This window comes from Morone saxatilis, unplaced genomic scaffold (assembly GCF_004916995.1).
Source record: "Morone saxatilis isolate NCDOM2014 unplaced genomic scaffold, NCSU_SB_2.0 Contig20, whole genome shotgun sequence".
NCBI lineage: Eukaryota > Metazoa > Chordata > Actinopteri > Moronidae > Morone > Morone saxatilis.
Window position 1 is genome coordinate 4,964,875 of NW_023339763.1, and position 20,751 is coordinate 4,985,625.

General features: G+C 38.9%; 1 protein-coding gene across 1 annotated transcript in view; it reads right to left on the bottom strand.

Annotated features, from left to right (window-relative positions):
- Positions 1 to 6: 6 nt before the first annotated feature.
- The window catches only part of LOC118332055 (polypeptide N-acetylgalactosaminyltransferase 10), a 78,509-nt gene continuing 57,764 nt past the window's right edge, over positions 7 to 20,751 (bottom strand). The window contains exons 7-12 of the mRNA XM_035667185.1: positions 16,670 to 16,787; positions 12,226 to 12,333; positions 7,126 to 7,347; positions 6,453 to 6,569; positions 3,432 to 3,581; positions 7 to 1,705 (exon numbers count right to left, since the gene is read on the bottom strand). Coding sequence (XP_035523078.1) covers positions 1,541 to 1,705; positions 3,432 to 3,581; positions 6,453 to 6,569; positions 7,126 to 7,347; positions 12,226 to 12,333; positions 16,670 to 16,787 — 880 coding nt within the window. The 3' untranslated portion in view covers positions 7 to 1,540. The remainder of the gene's footprint in view (positions 1,706 to 3,431; positions 3,582 to 6,452; positions 6,570 to 7,125; positions 7,348 to 12,225; positions 12,334 to 16,669; positions 16,788 to 20,751) is intronic.

The window sequence follows — 20,751 nt, forward strand, 5'->3', positions numbered from 1 at the left end:
CACACACACACACACTTTCTGTCCTCTTCCACCAAGGCACTAAGATTTCATTCAAGTTTATCATTACACAAGTGCTTTATGCATTTTAAACCCCCACATTTGTCTCAATCCCAGAGCTACCTCTGCGAGCCTATCCAGAGTGATTCCCCATTCGTCTCCCCTCCTGCTCACACTGTACACTAAAGTGATGTGTCAGCTCGGCAGCCGGCCAATCAGGCGGCCCTGCTGTGAATCAGCTGGCCTGCCAGTCACATAGCTAGTCATCCAGCCAGGCGGGCAGGAGTCGGTTTGCGGTCCTGCCTGCTGCTTTGCGCCGTGACGTGACCCCCTGCTCGGCCGTGTGTGACGAGGTCGTTCCGGTGGAGTCGGGTGGGGAGCAGCAAAGGGCACACAGAAAGCGAGGGGAGAGTCTGAGAGGTGTGACAGCAGCTCCAGCCCCCACCAGGCCCCATCATAACAACAAACAAGCCCTTAGCCAGCAAGAGTTGGCCCGCACACACCCTGATGGTAGATAGCGCTCGCTTCTGAGGAATAACGTGGCAGAGTGACAAACCTGCAGACAACTCATCGATAAATACAGCGAGGGAAGAACAGAGCAGAGCAAAAAGGAGCAAGGGGCATTAAAAAAAGACCATCTCTTTCCCTTTACACTTTCTTTGTTAACTTCCACCTGCTACATTCAAAGCGGCTGTGCCCACATCGGCCACAGACAGAGAGAGGGAGAGCCAACCGTGGGAAACCGGGGCGCAGGAGACACGAGGGGGGGGATGAAGGAAGGAACAGAGGGTGGATGAGGCTTGTAAAGGAGAATCAATTCACCAGGTGATTTTCAGAGTGGTTCTGCCTGGCTTCACCCAGGTGTCAGGATGACTTCGGCTCAGCAGGAGCCCCCCTCTCCCGCCGCCCCCCCAGGGATGTTGTCAGAGCTGGAGAGACATAAGGGGATTTGAGAGGGAGAATGAAGAAGGTGGGCAAAGATGCAGTCATGCAGGCAGATAGAGATGGACGTGCAGGCAGAGGCGGAGCGGGAGAGACGGGGAGGGGAAAGAGATGGAGACAGAGGATAAAGGTAGATAGACATAGGGTGGAAATAGAGGGAACAGTAAGGTAAAGAAAGGCAATAAATAAAGGCAGAGACATTTAAAAAAAAGACAGAAATTAGAAAAGAGAGGAGAGGAATGTTAAATAACTAATCAACAGCAAAATCAGGAAGTGAGAGGGACCCACCACCACAGCGGCGCCATGACAGAACTAATGCATTTCACACACAGTCACTTTTAAACACACACCCATCAATCACAACTCAACTCAGTCTTTCATCTAATGGATGTGTTTAACCAACTTCCCCCACGGTATCCCATCCAGCCTCACACTGCGCACCCCAAAGAGAAACAGCTGTCACCTCAGTGCCAGGTAAATGGGGAACTAGAATTAATGTAAAACCCGATTTCACAGCATCAGCGGCAGCAGCATCAGCAGCAGAAGATCCACGTCTGCGTTTGTCAGGAGTCTGTTTTCTTTCTGAGGATGCTGCAGGGCCTCAGTTGGTGCCCTGGTTGAAGTGCTCCAGCACGGTGGCGTTGGTTCTCTCAAACAGCCACTGCTGGTTGGGGGAGGAAGGGTCGCACGTGTTCATGAAGACTCGCCGCTCAGTCGGGTTGCAGTCGATACAGCTGTTACTGACGGGGTGATATAGACTCTTATCCTGGAAGGACGGAGGGAGGGAGAAATAGGAAGACTTGTCAAACGAATGAAATAAGGCTGTTTTTCTTAGCTAAGCTTAAATCTACTGGTGAATTGGCAGATTTAACCAGTTTTCTACTAATTTTAGCTGACTGATGACCATTTTCCAATAACTTGAGTTGAACCTGCTTTTTTTTTTCAATCCACCAACACCAAGGTGGGACAGGGACCATTTCAATTCTTTTGGTGGTGCATTCATTGCATTCTGATATCAAAGATCTAAGCCACTCCAATTTAACCCTCGTTTAGCATTTATAAACAGTATAATACACGTTTATAACCAACTAAAATGCACTTATTAGCAGATATAAGAACTTTTAAATGTTTATTAATATATTTTTCATCAACTTTAAATTCCATTTATGAAGCACCCATAAAAGATAATGAATGATTGACAAATGGTAAATGGCTGCATTCATTTAACGATTTTGTTTCAAACCATTAGTGCTTTGAGTTTACTTCCTGTCCACATGTAAATGAGTGGATTAGTGGATGACTCTAACTCCTGAGCTACAGCTGCCCCCAATATATGTATATATGCATGTGTAACATGTTTTATATCAATATAAAATACTTAAAAAGTATTATATATTATATTTATTATGTGATGCATAGTCATTTGTTTAATCTATTAATGAAGTATTTTTTCCTTTATAAATACATCTTCACTCTTTTTTTTACATCAAACTACTATTTTGTAAATTGTAAAGTTCAAGATGTGTTCATGAGACAGATTTGGACATGTGTACTGTAAATAGATGCATTATTGGGCACTATAAGGATTAGTTCTGATGTATGAATACAGACTTTATAATTATTTATACACCAGTGATGGATGCTTTATAGGGGGACATGTAGTCATAGTTTTATCAGCTTAACACCACACTACAGTTTGTTATAACCAATGTATCAAGTGTCTTTATACTGCTTATAAATGCTAAATAAGTGGGGTTCAAGTAAGGGGTTGCACATTTAGGATTGCACTACTGAGATATGTTCAGACAGGCTGATATATCGCAGGTTAGATAGCACTTCTGATTCTAGTCCTATATGTATTTTGTGATTGCTTTTGGACAAATTGAAAGAAACAATAGACCCGCTCTTGTCATGCACAAGATGAGCTGTTGTTGTGTTTTTTATTCTGTTTTAACTGAGTTGCAGGGTTTTGGGGAAGTGTTTGTTGCAGAAATCTCTCTGTATTTCTGCTGTCTTTATCTTTTTGCTTCAAACGGTTTACTGAGACAAACAAGCTTGTTTGTGACACTTCATTAAATACAAATGTGGCCTCCTGTAACTGAGCTTAAATGCATAACAACAGCATAATGAGGTCCTGTGAATATCCATCAGCTTCAGGGTAGATTCTGTCTAAAAGTGCAAAACCCTGTAGAATGATTAAGTACCCTTGAAGTCATTTATTTTATAACAATTATGTTTAGAGCTTTGTTGTTTTGTACAGGAAGGAAGGAAGAAAACAAAAAGTTCAGGAAAATAGAAACTGACACACAGAGATAATGTGTTTATAGCTTGGGCTTTGACACTTTCCTCTGCCACTTTCTCTCTGTTTGGAGCTTTGTTGTTTTGTACACAAAGAAGAATGGAGCGGGAGAACAAAATGTTCAGGAAAGAGAAACTGACCTACAGAGATAATGTGTTTCTAGTTCGGGCTCTGACACTTTCCTCAGCCATACCTTTCTGTAGCGCCACAGCTGGTTGCCTTTCATGCCGTGACAGTCGTACAGGGTCACAGGGCTGTTGTGGGAGATGGCGTCGAAGCAGACTTTTTTAGTGTGCATGGGATCACCCACCCGAATGTCCTCTCTCCAGCCGAATGTGAACACCTGCAGGACATAAATACGTTCTTTATAATGCCATGTTGAAACATTTAAATTCTACAGCAAAGGGAAATATGAGAAATGGGGTGCTGATCAGTGGGACTGTTCTTAAACCCTCCAAGTTTCTCCAAAACAACTGTGGTCTTTTCCAACCACTTCAAGCAATAAAGCACCAAATTATGTTCTGTTTTGTGTTTTCCAGTTAAAAATAATGTGCCCCTATTTTCGCTTATTAGTGTAATGAAAAAAAGTGTAAGAGAGAGTAAAAATCTCAAAGCAGGAGAAATGTTTTCTCTTAACTTAAGAATACGTATTTTTTATTTTTCTTCTTCCCTTTAAACTCTGTTTTTAAACCCTTGCCCTCTGTTTTACTGGCTAGACATAACTAAAGTTTTACTTTTCTAAAGTGTCAATGTTACTCTCTCTGAGTGCTGCTGTGGCCTTTGCACTCATCATTTTTGGCTGGGTATTGTGTTGGTTATACTGGCTATTATTATTAATCCATTAAATTGTTTCTCTCTCAAAGAGTTCATCTGCGGATCAGAAGCAAGTGTAGTGAATAAGTGAATAAAATCAAATCTCACTAAAAAGGTTCATTAGGACTTGCAAAAGCTGCTGAATATTTTCTAGGCAAATCAAGGTTAAACGTGTTGAACTGTGCTGCAGCTGAAAACACCATCGCAGGTAAATTATTTATATTCTGCCTGACTGTAGCGATAAAGATGACACATGGTTGGGGATTCACCAAATGTACATTGCAGGTATATTCAGACACAATGGCTTTACACTTAACCACTGAGAAGACAAAGAAGTAAACATAGGTGTAAATAATGCAAAACTTTGCAAGTTATTTCTGAGGAAGGAAGTGCATTCAACATGTTTCACAATGTGTGAATGCAAATATTAACTTTGTTTGCTTACGGGAAAACTGCACGGGGCTTCAGGGATTGTGCCATTAGTCATTGTGGCATCTGAATATATATTTTAATTTAAGTATAATTCCTGTGGCCATGGGTCTGTGTTCATCACAGAACAAGAAACAGCAGATAAAATGAATATTAATGCTCAAGTACTGAGTCCCTATGCACGTTACCAAACAAACAATATAATAAGCGCAATTTAACATAATATACTGTATAATATATATTATGATATATGTTATATATGTCCCCTATACAGTGTGTGCTGAAATTCATCACTAACATCTTTAATGATCATTAAGGATTAAAGCAGCTCCACAAACTTTACTGGTCATCAATATTTATTTATCTAAAAACTGCAACGAGATCGCAGTGACTCATCACACTCAGGAGAGTCTGAGACACTTTGATTGATGATGTCTTTAATGGTCGTCTGTTTTTTATCTAATTGTTTGTCACTGTCGTTCCATTGATCTCAACGTTCCATTGATCTCAATATCGTGGTCATTTCTGAGATGACCACGATGAACACAGCAGTCAGAACTGATAAGTGGATGTTTTTACAGAGCCATATCCTTTTGCTCTTTTTACATCTGTCATATATTTCTATCCTTTAAGAAAGAAAAAAAAATATGTATACGTAATAAAAACTCTGAATTGGACATGCAGTGATATACATGTGGCCGTCGTTCCTCCAGCTCACAAAGACTTTCTGAATGACTTCCTCCACTCCTTTTGTGGAGAATCAAAAAACCCTGACAAGGACAGCTGCCAGAAGGCCTCCTGTGATTTGCACTGAATCCATTTCTCGCTGGTGCCGAATACAGATTGCAACTGTGACACAGATTAAACTACAATGCATCTTCAGATTAAAGCAATTAAACTGTCAGAGCTCTGAGGCGCAGTATTTCAGCTGCGGAAATAAAAGGGGACACTCAATCCATTAAGGTTGTACTATGAGCTCGGCTTAAAGATCTTCAGCGTGACGTGTGAGAACAAACAGACTGCTTTAGAACAATGCAAAGATAATGAAGCAGCACAGTGCGCGTATGTTGTTTACGTGTCTGTTTAAGTTCATTTGACATTAATGTGTGTTTAGCAGAAGAAATACAATTGCTAAGGAGACAATCTATCAACAATGGTGAAATCTCATTAGGAAAAAAACAATTCTTTTTGGGATGGTGTGGTCGAGTGGTCTGAGAGTCTGCCCCTATAAACAAATTTTTTTAACACGAGGCAAAAGGTGTGCCAGGTGGATAACACAAGAGCCAATCCTAAACTCACCTATGGTATCCAAAATGTGGTCGACCCGAGAGAGAACGCCGGTAACAGCATGATGCTCAACCAATTAACAAGCAGCCTCAGTCACAATGAGCAGCAAGATATCATTTTTCTGCCCTACACCGGTAACAATGATTGTCGGCCTTAAAAAGTGTCACTTTCTCCTGTGGTTATGATGATGATGATGATGACACATCACATGATCAGAGCTGAGGCACTCAGTTATCACACATATCACACAACAGGACAGACTGAACAGTTTAGACTGATACATATTTGGACCCAGCCCAACTTGGTACTAGATCAGGTCTCGGTTACTAGGAAGTGGACCCATGAAGACCTCTTCTCATAGCACCTAAGCAGTGCCCAAGACGCTAATATTCTTAATAATCCACTGAAATTCAATACAAGACAAACAAAATACAAAAAACCTTCACATATTTATTAATTAATTAACTGTAACTGTTTTAGTGTCTTTCATTTTAATTTGTGCATGATTTATTTAATATTATCTTCTCTCTTTCAAGTTCTGTTGTAATGGCCAAAGGACAAAGTAATACTTAATTCCTTATTATAAGGCCTGACTTAAAATTTCTGTGTCTTCACCAGAAAAACAGGCCTCACGTGTTTGAACTAGGCTTTTTATTCATAGTGTTTTTATTTTATTGCTGCTCACCTGTCCGTGGCTCCAGCTCACCTCGCCCCGCCCCTTCACACAGCTCTCCAGGCGGATGGGACTTCCTGATACAAAGTGTTTACTCTCCATACACATGCCACTGCCCACGTTACGAACCTACAGCACAAACAGCAAAGTCACAAACGAGGACACAAGAGATGTTCGGCTGTTAGTTAGCAGACACGATCAGCATTCATACCAAGATAATTTTAAGTATGGAACAGTGACTGGAGGTTCTCTTATGAAACCATAATCACACAGGACATTACGCACAAAAAATAGTTGAGGCATACTCTTAGGTTGGTTTATTTTGGGAGGGAATAACATGCAAATTATTCTGTGACTCACATTAAATAAATGGGCTCTCTCGTCCCTGAGTGCAATCAGACTAAATTTCCAGACAGCAGCCACATACGACAGACTGATATGATTATTAGAGCCAACTGGCCCAAATTTTCTTGACAGATTATTTTAGAAGAAGCGGTTGATCCTGATCTTTTGGTCCCATTGTTATATTGAAATTACTTTTAAATGGTTAACTTAATAGTGTATTTCTGTCTGTGCTTTTACAGCTCACAGGAAATATCACAAGAAATAAAATACATGAATTCATAAATATTCAAAGCTTGGCTTGGTTCATGACAAACTATTTTCAGTTTCATGCTGACTTTACCTCGCCCCAGGCTGCAGCAGGAGGCTCCACTGGTGGGTAGTGTTTGGGTAGATCCCAGGCCACCTCGCTCATGAACCACTTGAAGCTCTTGCAGTTGAGGTGGTTCCTCAGCTCCTTCTGGGCTGTCATGTCTCCCGCTGACAGGTGGCGGTACTCAGGCCGACGCTGGTACACGTATTCGGCGTATTCGTCCATCCACACCTCTGCCACGCGCTTCAGATTCTGAAATCGGAGGCGAACAAGTTTGGTTTTCATTCAAAATTTTAGACAATCCAGACTAATATCTCATGGGAAAACAGACATCCAGTGTTGTCCATGTCCATGTTTGCTTTGGGGTGTAAAGGTTTATCTTTGAGATTCAGGGTCTCACCCAAGAGCAGAGGGAGGAAGAGGAATACTCTAGAGGAAGAAGAGTTTGAAGAAGAGCAATGGCAGAATGCAGAAAAAGTAAATGACAGCAAAATACTCGTTTAATATTTTGTTTGTCATGTAACTGCCAATGATTGTTAAAATAAAACTGTGCCGGACAGTAAAAAACATTTTCACTTGAAAGTCCTGCAGTCAACTGGCTTGTTAGCAGATCTTTGTGCTTCTGGACATCAAGTCGTCATTGAAACACAGACTAAGCCATCATCTCTACATCTTGCCATCCTTGATGTTTTGATTGATCTGACATGACAGAATGATCAAAGCCACTCAGCAGAAAGGCGGCCAGTGTTCTCACAGGACCTGTCATCGTCTCCCAGAAGGCGAGATATTCAAAAATAGAAGCAACTTGTCTCTAGTCATGAAAGCAGATACAACTGAACTCAATTATGAGATAATTTACAGGGAGGATGGCTTCAGAAAAGACGAAAATGTTTCTGTTGCTGTGTCTTGCTCTTTTCCCCTTTTACTCTCTGACATGTTAATTATAACAGATGCAGCTTATCACACTATCTAATGAAACACTTGACTTTTGAATTCTGAACCGCACAGAGCCAAAAAACAGATCAATATAAATAAAATAGCATAGTTCAAACCTATATATTTATTATATTTAGTTGTTCCCCAGATTTTCCACAAACAACATATGTCTATGTGCAGTACTGGGAAATGTAATGTATTAAGACCACCTGGGCACCCTGGTGGTCATTATGTGATGCAGCCCAACAAGCTGTGATGCACTGTGTCATCTGACACAGTCAATAAAGCTTAAAAATGTCTTGCATGCATGACTTTCTAAATGTTACAAAACTCTGGTAACTTGAAACAACAGTATATATATAGAACTGTATAAATCGAAAAATTATGAAGCAGGTTGCAACTCTGTTTCATTCCATTTTAACAGAGAAACCTGCAGGTTTGACCACTTCCTGGGGAAAATCATGTGCTAAGGACGTGTCAACTATGTGAAACATGTGAGTAAAAGACAGACCATTTTGACTTTAAGATACAGGTAACAAAAAGAAAAGTGTCAGAGAGAATATATCCTGAAACCAGCATTCCATATATGGTACAGTTTGCCTGATAGTGTGTTAGTAATGACACAGGCATAGGAAGAGTGCTTGTTTTTTTTTATTGAAAATTAATGCCAGTGAAAACGTTTACTAGCATGGGAGCTGATTTTACATTTGAGAAGTAGCTTTTTGATTCTTCTTTAATCTTTAAATGTCTTTCGATTGTGTTTAAACCGTGTGACAGGTGTTTTCACTAGACTGCAACAAAAGCAGGTTGGAATTAAAGACTTAATAATATTCCCTAATAATATATACACCTAATAATATTCAAAAAGTCAGACATTCGGTGACAATGTCTCTTTCAATCATTATGAAAGTATCTAATTTCAGAATGAAACTGTCTAAGTGGAATAAAGAAGATAAGCAGGTGACTGATAGAACTTGTGAGCAACGACAACTGCAGGGCAGACAGCTTCCTCAACAGGCTCTTTAAGCTCCGACAATTGCAAACATGAAAGATTTACACCTGAGCAATGGGAAATCCATCCATCTGAAGCCTGTCAAGTGTAAAGGAGTAAAAAACACAGAGCCTGTCAGCCTCTGAGGTACAGATGCATGTCTGAGAATACAGATGGTAGCAGCCTTGGAGGTATGGATGGTGAAATGAATGAGAATACAGGTTCAGTGAGCCTCCAAGCAAAGTATAAATACAAATCTTCCGGCCTTTCGAGGTACAGATGTAGAGGAAAAATGCCTCCAGCCACACACACACACACAGACTCCCTGTGGCACAGCTCATTGCCTGCAGCGAAACTCACACCCTCCAGGTGAAGTGGAGTTCAGTGATTCTCCCTTCATGTTGACTGGACTCAGGGCATCTGTACCTGCTAAAGGGACTCACCTGCTATTGTGGTTTATAAAATATCTTTTAATTAAGCGATAGAAAACAGTTTTTCTCACCATGGAACAGTTATGTGGATGCCTACCTAATCTACAGCAGTTAAAGAAAAGAAAGGAAAAGAAATACCTGGTGTTTTTCTCACCTCAGGCAAATCATTTTTATACCATGACTGGAGATTGTCTTGGTGAAGCGTAACTAAAACCTTAAACTAACCAAACTCCTTTCTGACTCCCCTTAAAAGAGAACTGCAATACAGCAAATTAGTTTAGCACATCCATAAAGCCAAAAGATACATTTTGAAAAAAAGGACAAAATCAATGCTGCAATCTCCTGTATGGGTATAGATCCAAAAACAGTTTTTTATAATGTAACTCTTGCAAACTCCTCCAGTTTGTTACACAGGCTTTCTGTCTCTGTAGGTTCACCATAAAAAAGGGGAGGTGAAGGTGTAAACTGTGACTATTCTTTTCTATGCTATAAAACAATTTATGATTACAGTTTCGTCCTCATAGTCCTAGGCAGATAATAAAGCTTCATGGTTGACACTTCATCATCTTATGCAAACTTTGACTCAAATCAGCCTTCCAGCTTTGCTTTTCTTCACCCCCATCAACCATACCCCTTGTGTTGTATAAAGCTTGTCTGTTTTTGGTCTGAAAGCCTGCTGGCTAGATTTCAAAATGCTATTCATTTGCCAAAACACGTGTCTCCATTAGCATTTTCAGGTCATCCACATTCAAAGGCCAAAAACAACAAGAAAATAGCTAAATCTCTTCTTCTTCCTCCACCTTTAATCGCTAACAAAGCCCTTTCTAAAGAGCTCCCTTCTGCATCTGCTCCAGAACTAGTTGCAATAAAGCTCTTTGCATTTATGGCATTTTCTCTTCTATCTTGATTGTCAAGTCTTTTGTGTTGCTGCTTTTGGCTATACAGCCCTTCTAGTTTTTCAAAACCTTCAAACAGTTTTCTATCTGCACCTTTGTGAAAACAAACTTAAATGAAGCATCTTCCAACTCAGACTATCCTATTCGATCGAGGACACAGCTCTGTTTGTGTTTTTATGCTTTTGCAAAAAAAAAAACCCTACTCTGTTTTCTCTACCATCAGCCAGGCTATAATGTATACTTAACAGTATGACAAACATACTCATTCAGTCAACTAAAGCAAATCGGTTCAAAAGGCAAGGCCCACTTATGTATTTGATTCTTTTAAAACTTCTACACAGAGGACGACGCTGGGGACAAAACAAAATTAATCACAGCCTGAGGTACAGTAATTATATCTGTATTGTTAAACCTGCTGCCTGTTTGATATTAGCATTCAATATAGCCTCAGTGAGGGGCTAATGGTCAGACCGACAAGGCAAAAACAAAGGCCAAGAGGTTTAATTACATATTCAGCCGAGCCAAACAGAGCCAGGTGTCAGACTGAGGCTGAGTCATGCATGATGAATATCATTCAGCTACAGCCAGAAATTTCTTTTTAAATTTCTCATACTCATAACCAAGTGTTAAAGCTCACACAGAATGAAGAAACTTGTGCTCATTATTGGAAGACTGTAAGTTGTAGATTGTGGATACAGGGGTCTGATATGTGCATTGAAAGTTAAAGGGTACGAAATGAGCTAAAATTCACTGAGTGATTATCACCGTGGTGTCCAATGCAGAAATTAATTTAAATTGTCAGTTTCTCAGTGACACCTCAGTTTGAATACAATATCAACATTTTTAGATACTGTACTCCACAGATTTAGCATAACATTTTCAGACTCACGACGGTCCAGTTAGATATTTGGGTGTGATAGTAGTGGCTAACGTAGCCTTGAACAGCTAGCCTCAACACCAAATGTAGGGTAAGACCAGACTAGTGCAGGGCAATATACCGGATGAACCGGTGTTACCAGTTTTAAATTCCCTTATGATATGAATTTTTCATATACGCCATACTGTTGCATAGCTGAAACAAGAGCTGTAACTCGTTTGTTTCTTGTGCAATAGAACATTTGAAAAATATCTCTCTGAATACTTTGAGTATTTTATGTCAGTTTACATATAGAGTTTATACATTTATTTTTTTATATTTTGTTTTGAAAAGAAAGCAACAAGACCTCTAACCCCAATGTGTTGTGTAAAATCAATGGAGTTCCCCTTTCTTAAATGTTACATGTTGTCTACTCACAAGCAGCTGTACAAGAACAGCTTGATCTACAGTTTTTGATATTAAGTGCTATGAATACATTTTACATTTTTTAACACGCAGACGCTGTTTTATTTGTTTGGTGATATCTGATGCTGAAGATTTTGTCACCAACCCAGGACATTGAGGGTGAATGGGATTTAGTTAGTGGTGCTTAAAGTGAAGCTTAAACATACATTTGTAATACTACTTATTACTACTTTAGGCTATCTACAGACCTTATTGTTAACACTTCATACAAACAAATCTATCCATTGCCATTCCATTCAACCACATTGTACTGGAGTAGCAGCAGATGTCTTAGTGGCAGATTCCTCAAAACATGTCCTCCATATCTTTTGCGTTTGTTTTATTTTTTGAAGTGCAATGTACAAAATCACTAAACCTCCACACATTCCATGTAAAACACTTGACCATAAGATGTTTGCATAGAAACATAAATAAAGGCAAAGAACCAGAAATGGAAATTAGATGCTTTTCCCCGCAAGTGTTTCAGACCATTATTCTGTAAAGAAAGTCCTTGGGTCCACATTAAGTTTTGCTATAAAACCATCTGAGACTCACCCTGGCCAGACTGACCCCACCAGGAACTTTGTAGGGGACGTACTTCCTGTAGATGTGTCCTACCCTGGAGCAAGGGATGTCCTCCATCCGACCACCACACATCCATACCTACAGAGACACAATGAGAGATTCAGCAGTGAAAAAGATGATATCAGAGAGAAGGGGGGTGGGGGGGTTGCTCAAAGCTGGTGCATTGGTGTTTGTGTAACTGAACAATGTGAATATCAGATGAGCAGACAAGGTCAACTACTCAAAGAGATGAAACAAACAGCGTGAGAAAGACAAAGCGTGGGAAGACACTGTGAAGATAAAGCAACATGGAGGCAACAAGGTTGGGGTGTAAAGAAAAGGAAAGATGGAAGGAGTGGGAGTATGACTCAAGCAGGGGGACATGAAGTAATGTATACTGTCTGTACATGGTTGTACGGTATGTTGACTGGTTTGTATCCTACGCCTGTGAAAAAGAGAAAATGAAGAAAGAAGTCAGAGTAGAGATGTACAGTCAGACTCATGTTTACGACCAGATTAATAGATTAATATGATGTGAGGCTGGTCAAGCTTCAAAAACTGCTAATATTATTTATGATCTACAAAACGTGCAGGAGTGTGAACACAATTCAAACAACTCCACAGAAAGTTCATGTGTTTCTAGACTGCAGAGAGACCAGAGGGAGTGAATGACATCAAAGAGAACAAGACAAGTCAATCATGCTTAGCCTAATGACAAAGACTGAAATTGGATTTGTTATGCTACTTTTGGAAGGCAGAGCCACCTTTCAAGTCTACTGGATTTGAGTATTTTAATTTTTTAAGATATATCTTGAGCGATGTATGAATTTAAACTTAATCAGAGCAATCTGAGGTCAGAAGGTCAGAAAGTAAAAGTTAAGAACATATTTACAATTTTCACTTTAAGTATCTTAATAAACATTTGCCAGTTAACTGCTGAACTCATAAATGTATGTATTATTGTATTGCAAAAATCTTTGAAAGTGTGAAATAGCTTAACTCTCTAACTTAGGAAAGTGTAAGACTTAACTTAAGGACCATATCACTGTTTTACCTAGTTACTAAGTGTAAACTTCACATCAGCAAACCATCCTGAAAACCATCCTGAAAACCATGTTCCTATCAAAACCTAATGGAGATCAAACGGCAGAATATTAAAACTTACTTGAGGTGAACTCTAAATTGCTTTGTTAAAATCACATTATTATGAGTTGCTATCATCAATCTTAATTCAACCTGATAGTTGTACGGCTCCAACTACTTATTATTTTCATTAATAATTCATCTCTTGATTCTTTTTTCAATTAATCTTAACTGTAAAATGTCTTGCCCTTATATTTTTGTTTGACGGGCTGATTGTTCCAACACTTGTTAATTGATCTTACAGAGATAAATGGAAACCAATAGCTGCTAAAAACTGCATATGTCAAAAGATGAAGTATACATGATTTATACACTGATATGGTCTTTTAGAATAAATCACCAATTTGATCCCTTTTTCAATTGATTGTGCAACATCATTCAAATGAGTCATATCCAATACAAACATGTAAAACTGTGACAAGTTTACTGATCACAGCCATGCTGGGTTATTCATACATTCCTTGACCTCTCTTGCCATCTCAAAGCACACCATCCTCCACAAATTCCCAGATCTTGCAATCTACTCCTACACCTGTCGTGACTAGAATCTTTCGGTTCTTATAGGGAAAACTACTTTGATATATTCATTTTTCCACTGCACTGCCTGCATTCAGATTGACTTGCAATGCACAGGTTGGAGTTTGGTGTCTTTCTCAAGGACATATGTATGATGATGGGCATAGCCTGTTCACAGGGGATGCTCAGTGAGTCAATAAAGAGAAAAATGTTGCTTTTTCCCTGACAGATGGACTTCTGTTTGGGACTTGATAATTTCCAGTTTGTTGATATTCTGCATCACTCCCCTTCCTGATTCTCCAGAGTGGACATCAGCTGGCTGTTTTTTCAATTCAATTACTGCTTGTCAAGTTTGTTGCACCGCTACAGCTTGGACAAACAGAACCGAGGGAAATAACAGATTGAATCCACCCTCCCCCCATCTCGCTGTAGGTAAGGTCTGACCTGCTGCGCCAATCCCTTCCATCGTCTTCATCCCTGACTGAAACACTTGAGCTTAATAACAGGGGCGCCTCGCTGCAGGAGGGATCAAGAGCTTGAGTTCAGCGCCCCTAAGATTAAATTGAAAGTCTTATCACTCACCTCAAACAGACAACCTCTCCAATCTGCTCACCTCAAACCATAAAGACTAAAACCACACCATCATGGCACGGGGCGGCATTACCATCTCTTTTTAAAAATAATAATGACTTCATTAATATATTGCAAAGCAAGTTACACAATGCAATAGCACTGGTGCTTGCCAATATTCTACAATGCACATGGCCCTGTCAACATCACCTGCATTTACATACACATAATTAATCTAATCTAATTATTTCTGATTCTTGACAGTATTTTTTGAAAAAGTCATGCAAATGAGGAACATGGTTTCATTTATGATATTAATAGACAAAGAGTAACATGCTGTAGGTGCTGGTCTACTGATCAAAAGTGGTTGTGGCTAAGAAACACAGCAATGTCACACTGAAGGCAGGGAAGAAGCAAACTGCAAGCTAAGGATCTAAACATGTGTAGGTTTCAAACATTGCTGCATCTTTCTGTTATAATGCCAATTTCCATAGATGACCTGAAGTGTGTTATTGCCCATTAAGCTAAAATGAGCATTAAGTCTAAAGATTCCTGATGTTCAGGAAAATAGGGTATGGTCCTCTGACAACTGTCAACTAGCATTCAGCAATAATATAACAAATATCATCCTTTATCTTTTTTCTTTAGGGAAACCTGTAAACTGAAAACCGATATAAAGCTCATACATTGCTACAGTTTAATAGCTTGAAGGTTCTGTTATCCTTGTGTGATAAATAACCACTTAGCTAATTGTTCTTACAAAGCAGTTCATTATTAAAAGGCCAAGTCCCAATATCTCATGTCTTAAGTTTGTATAGTCAACATTAGAGTAGATTTGGACTAAACATGCTTTGTTTGAGCACATCTTTTTCTTTTTTTTAACGTTCAGTTGTTTGACAGGTTCAGCATTGCTTGTTGATGAAGATTGTTATTTTCATAAAATCCATATCGTTTAACTGATATGGACTACAGCTTCTTCTGTCTTCTCTGCCCACTATCTGCTCTTTTACACTACTGATGTTGCCTCTGTAAAGGCATAATGCCTCACAGTGAATAATTTGGCTTTCATGCATGCCATACAGTATATGTTTAATCACTATTACATCAGCATCAATTAGCAAAAATGGAGTAACAAAATATTATGCATTAATATAAAGAAGCAGTAGAAGGTAAAACAATTTTGGCAGTCAATTTGATGTGGATGCTCAATTTCTATAAACAACAAATGCACTTCGCTGGAAATTTGCTCTAATTTTAGTATCACAAAGCAGCATATGTCCAATCAAATCAAACTACACAGCAGTGGCCTTTGTGCTTAATTGAGTGAGACGACAAAAGTCCTTACTCACTCAAATCCGAATTCAATTATTGTGACTGGCTGTTCTGTCGGTCCAGAGCTCGCTGACAGAGGCAGCAAAGAGTTCTTAACATGCTGGCCAAGTCGCAAGCACTTATGGACGCTATAGAATAATTCATGAAGAAGCACCACACAAAAGCCAAATATAACATTGGAGTATGATTAATGTATGAAGTAGTGAGCCATGCAACACAGCATATTTCACTCAAATGACTGAAACAAGAGTTGAAACCATGATGAGGAATGTCTCAAGAGCTCAACCTGTTTCTTCTTAGCTATTTAGTTAAAGTGCAGGTGCATTAACAAATAATATAGTTTAGATTTTATTTAAACCTTATTGTTATTTGTTATAAGAATAACTACTACTCCATACTATTTGCAAATATAAATATGCAATAAGATATAGGCAAACATAGTCAATACACAGCTGTTCGTGATCAAAATCAAATCAATTAATCGGTCAATCAAAACAGTCCCATAATTATTTGTGGCTTCTTTGCAACAGTGGACACATTGTCTATACAATGTAACTTAAAGTGATGAAAAATTCCAATATTGCTCATGTTTCTAATAGACTAAATCTGATTTTAAAAAACACTTTACATTATTCATAGTACCTATTATGTCCTACATACAGAATTGTATTTGTTAACAGTATAAAATATTCAGTAAAAAATGTACACAGTTGGTTCTCTGACTGACTCCAAACAAAACATGGAAGAACACACTCACTTGTTGAGATTTGATTAAACACTCTTCAAAAGGAACACAGAGGTTAAAGTGACACTATTGATTATTCACTTCACCTCACTGTAGCTGTGATTTTGTGGCGTGTTTTATTTTTTTTACCTTAAAGGAGATCTCGTACTGTTCTCCGCCCCAGATCTCCAGACCTGTGTCGTATCCTCCCAGCTCCCAGAACCACTTTCTGTCCACAGCAAACAGTCCACCTGCCATCACAGGCGACCTGGAGGACAAAAAAGATACAGTTACAGAGAATAAGTCAATAAAGAAAATAAAGTTTTTAGTGTGTTTTAAGTGTTTAAGTGTTTAAGTGGTGCTCCTCCACTTGGTAAAGTTTTGTCCATTCATCTTCTACCCATTTCTCAGCCATGATCGCATAAAAAAAGAGGTCAAGAACATTACATATCCTTATATCATCATAACCAAAAGTCCTATAGTAATCTACTCTTATAACAAGATATAATATTGCATCAGTACAAAGCACAGCTCTACTTAAGAGATGACAATCAGATTTCTTACTAGTTGTTGTTGGCTTTTTAGGCAGTTGTAAGGAATGCTGTTTAATTGTAAAGTTGTTGCACGGTGGTAGCTGTTTTATTTTAATTGGTATGATAATTCTTGGTAGTTGCATCTCTGCATCTCAGTGAATGGAAGTGAAAGAATATTACGTTAATTATTAGAAAATTACTTATAAAAGCCTAAAGGTGTGTGATTTGGCTAATAATTTCGGGGTTTCCACACTTTTCCATAGTCAGAAACTAATACATTTCTTTGGACAGACCTTGTTTTATGGTGTGGTGTGAAGTTATGTCCAAAAGCAGTATTGAGGTATCTTGACTCAACTGTTGAGTGTCTATGAGATCATTACATAATCATGATCCCTGGCATTCAGTAATTGAGGGGGCGACATTTTCCAATCTTTGTCTAAAGGGAGGCCAACAGTCACATTCTGAAAACCCCTGCTTTACAGTAAGCAGTAAATTAGGCTTCCAGACACTTATGAATCATAATTTTGAATCATCACTGTGTTAAGTCGCCAGACTGTAATTCGCATCTATAAAATGCACCGTATTGCATTTAGGGTTGTGAGCAGAAAGTAGTTAATGACAAAGGGAAACACTAAATACAGATTTAATTTATTTTTTATCTTATTCAACAACCCCGCAAATTACAAAGAACATTTATCCACAGACCAGTAGTCCAAAGGACATCATGATGACACTACCACTACCAACATCTAACAGACAACTATCAAGCATTTAATACTAAAAACATTTTGGCTGGAGTATCACATGGTATGCTCTGCCTTGGCACTTCTACCCTGGTGATCAATATGTTGAGCCACAGATATTACCCAAATTCAATACACTCACACTGTGGTCACTCCCATCTTCCATATAACAGAAGGTGTTTGCTCCATAACTCTCATTACTGTACACTTAACTAGTTTTCCTTAAACATTCAAGCCAGGTTTGTACACATGATCTTATGCTGCATAGCTCAATTTGATAACCACAGTGGATTAAATCCAGAGACATACAGTTCTTTCTAGTATTTTATTACCTTTTACAGACTGCAAGATGAGTCTGGATTAATTCCTCCCAGAGTTGTGTATGTCTGCTGTATGTGCTTGCACATGTTTAGCAACCCATTGACACTCTGCATAGTGCAAAACCAATTAACTCAGCCAAACCATTGTGAATTCTGACTGGTACGACAAGCTCTGTGGTGCTTAACAACATAATGGTCCTCAGCTCAGAATGCAGAGGGAGCTCCTCCCTGGAGTGGGACAGAATGAAATGTATTGAGTTTCCTATCAGGACACCAGTGTAGGACACTGGTAGAAAACAGGAGGAGCTGTACGGAATTGAAAGAAACTTTTCATTTTTATTTTGAGAGGATTCTGGGTATTAGATTATGATATATAGAGAGTGGTGGCTAACTACCTTTAGCTTTAACCTTATCCAAAAAGAAGACCATATAGTACTCTCATTTTTACACTCCTTAATATTTCTTGCACTAAAAGCATTTTTGACCAGAGTTTGAGGTCATTTGTGACCATACAGTTATGGCGGTCTCTCAGAAAAGAACATGGTTGAATTTAAAATTGAATGTGCTGGGGTACTACACCAACAAAAACATTCATAGAGCTTTATTACTCCACTTCATTAAAGTACAAAGAAAAGAGAAAGAACTGGAGGTCCTAATAAGTTGTAATCAGTCGGTGTCTCAGGTTGAAATTATGGTTCAGGTGAACATCTCTGCGGATCTATGCAAAGAGGGGTGTTATGGGCAGTTATGCATATTATATTGCATTTCTGCCAACTGATCCTCCTAAATCTTAGACACTGGACCTTTAAAAGATGAAATAATCACACATAAAACCTTGTGAAATCCACAAAAACATATTTTTTTTCCCTGCCTCCTTTTTTTGGACAATACACTGTATAGTATATTCTAAATCTGTGGAAAACTGTGATCCAGGCTTGACAAAACATATGATTGAGTGGAGACACAGGAGGCCCAGACGTTGCCCTTCACCTCTTTAAAATATGTTTGTCACACTGAATGACTTGATTTTCCTTGCTAGGTAACAGTGTATCGGAGCAGGTTATTGTCCATGACTGGTAATTGTTATATGCTGGAGAAGGAAAACTGAAGAAAACACAAAGCCAACACACCCACACACACATGTGCACGCACACACACCTCCCTAGAGAGGTGCTGAATTAAATGCAGTGGACTTTCATCAGGAGACAAAGGATACACAACAGTGGTTGCAGGGGGACAAAGGAATGGTGTGTGTTGTAGCTGTGTGCATTTGACTGCACAAAGTGTAGTGATTGCAAACTTGTATGGTCACTGGAGTGTGCGAGCTTAGAAAAGAGAGCAGTGCCACTGTGTGGGCACCGATTTGTGGGGTGGAGACTGTTAGCTCTTGTTTGCCAGAGGGAGAAAACACAAATACACTTCACCTCCCAGGAGTTGTGAGGAATGAAACACGCTGGCTTCAGGATAGACAACACTGATATCTCACAACTCAGATGAAGCTAGTGAACATGAGGATCGTTTAAACACAACAAGTTCCGGTTTAATTTCCAGAATAACAGCCAGAGGCATGTTTGGCTACAATGTTTACCTATAAACACTTTACTTTTTCGTGTTACCTGTCAAACCATTGTTGTTTTTACATTAAATTTGAGGCTCGATACATTACTTGAAGAACGTTCTACATTTCAATTTGAATTATAGAATTTTCCCAACTCTGTTTTTCTGCCTTAAGGCTTTTGCTGGTGAGCTTTTAGGCACCGGACTGCTTGGACATGAATCACTGTCATACTGGGAGCTGATGCTGGGTTTGAAGAAAAGGAAAGAGAAAAGAGCAGAAAAAAAGAGACAAGTTCTTATGTTTAGCAAAGTGCAGGTAGCATTTCAACACAGCAGCTAAAGGGCTGTAGTAAGCAGAGAGCCTACAATGGCAAACATTTCTTGAAAACCATTTCAATTTTTAATAATACTGACAAATATTTGGACATTTTTGTTCAAAGATTCCACTATTCTTTTATTTCAAAAGAGACTTGGTTTAGGGAATTCCTCTCACATTTACTTGCGCTTTTAAAACCAAATTACCACCATCAGAATAATTCAATACTCAAGAATTAAATCAACAGCTTTAGCTTAATTGAATTTTGTCAAGTTGATACAGTAGAATAAATTATTGGGCAAGTCCGAAAGGGACTACACTTTTCTATTTTGAGTATTGACTGTAAGACCAAGCAACATTGTTGTATATTGACCATTAGTTTTACTGTATCATGATGTGTTATCATTTTATAAAATTTGCCTGTCTAAATGAATGAGTAATAGCAAATTTAAATTAAACATTTTTAGTGCAGTTCAAGTTGACATACCACTCTTGAGCTGTCGTGCATGTCTGACCCTGCCATTTTATTCAAAATGTTCTTTTTCCACAAAAATGTTCAAATGCTTAGGACTGTCTTAAGAAATATACTAGAAGGAAAAGTGGTGCATGTGAGTAGGGGCTATAAGAAACTGTCTATGTACAGGGTCCAAAACTGTGTGGCTGAATTTTGTCCCTGAGCACACATGTAAACATTCACAACACACTGTTCAGGCTCATTGGGTTCCAACAGAAATAGCGATAGTTCTCTTTCTCTTTTCTGCCA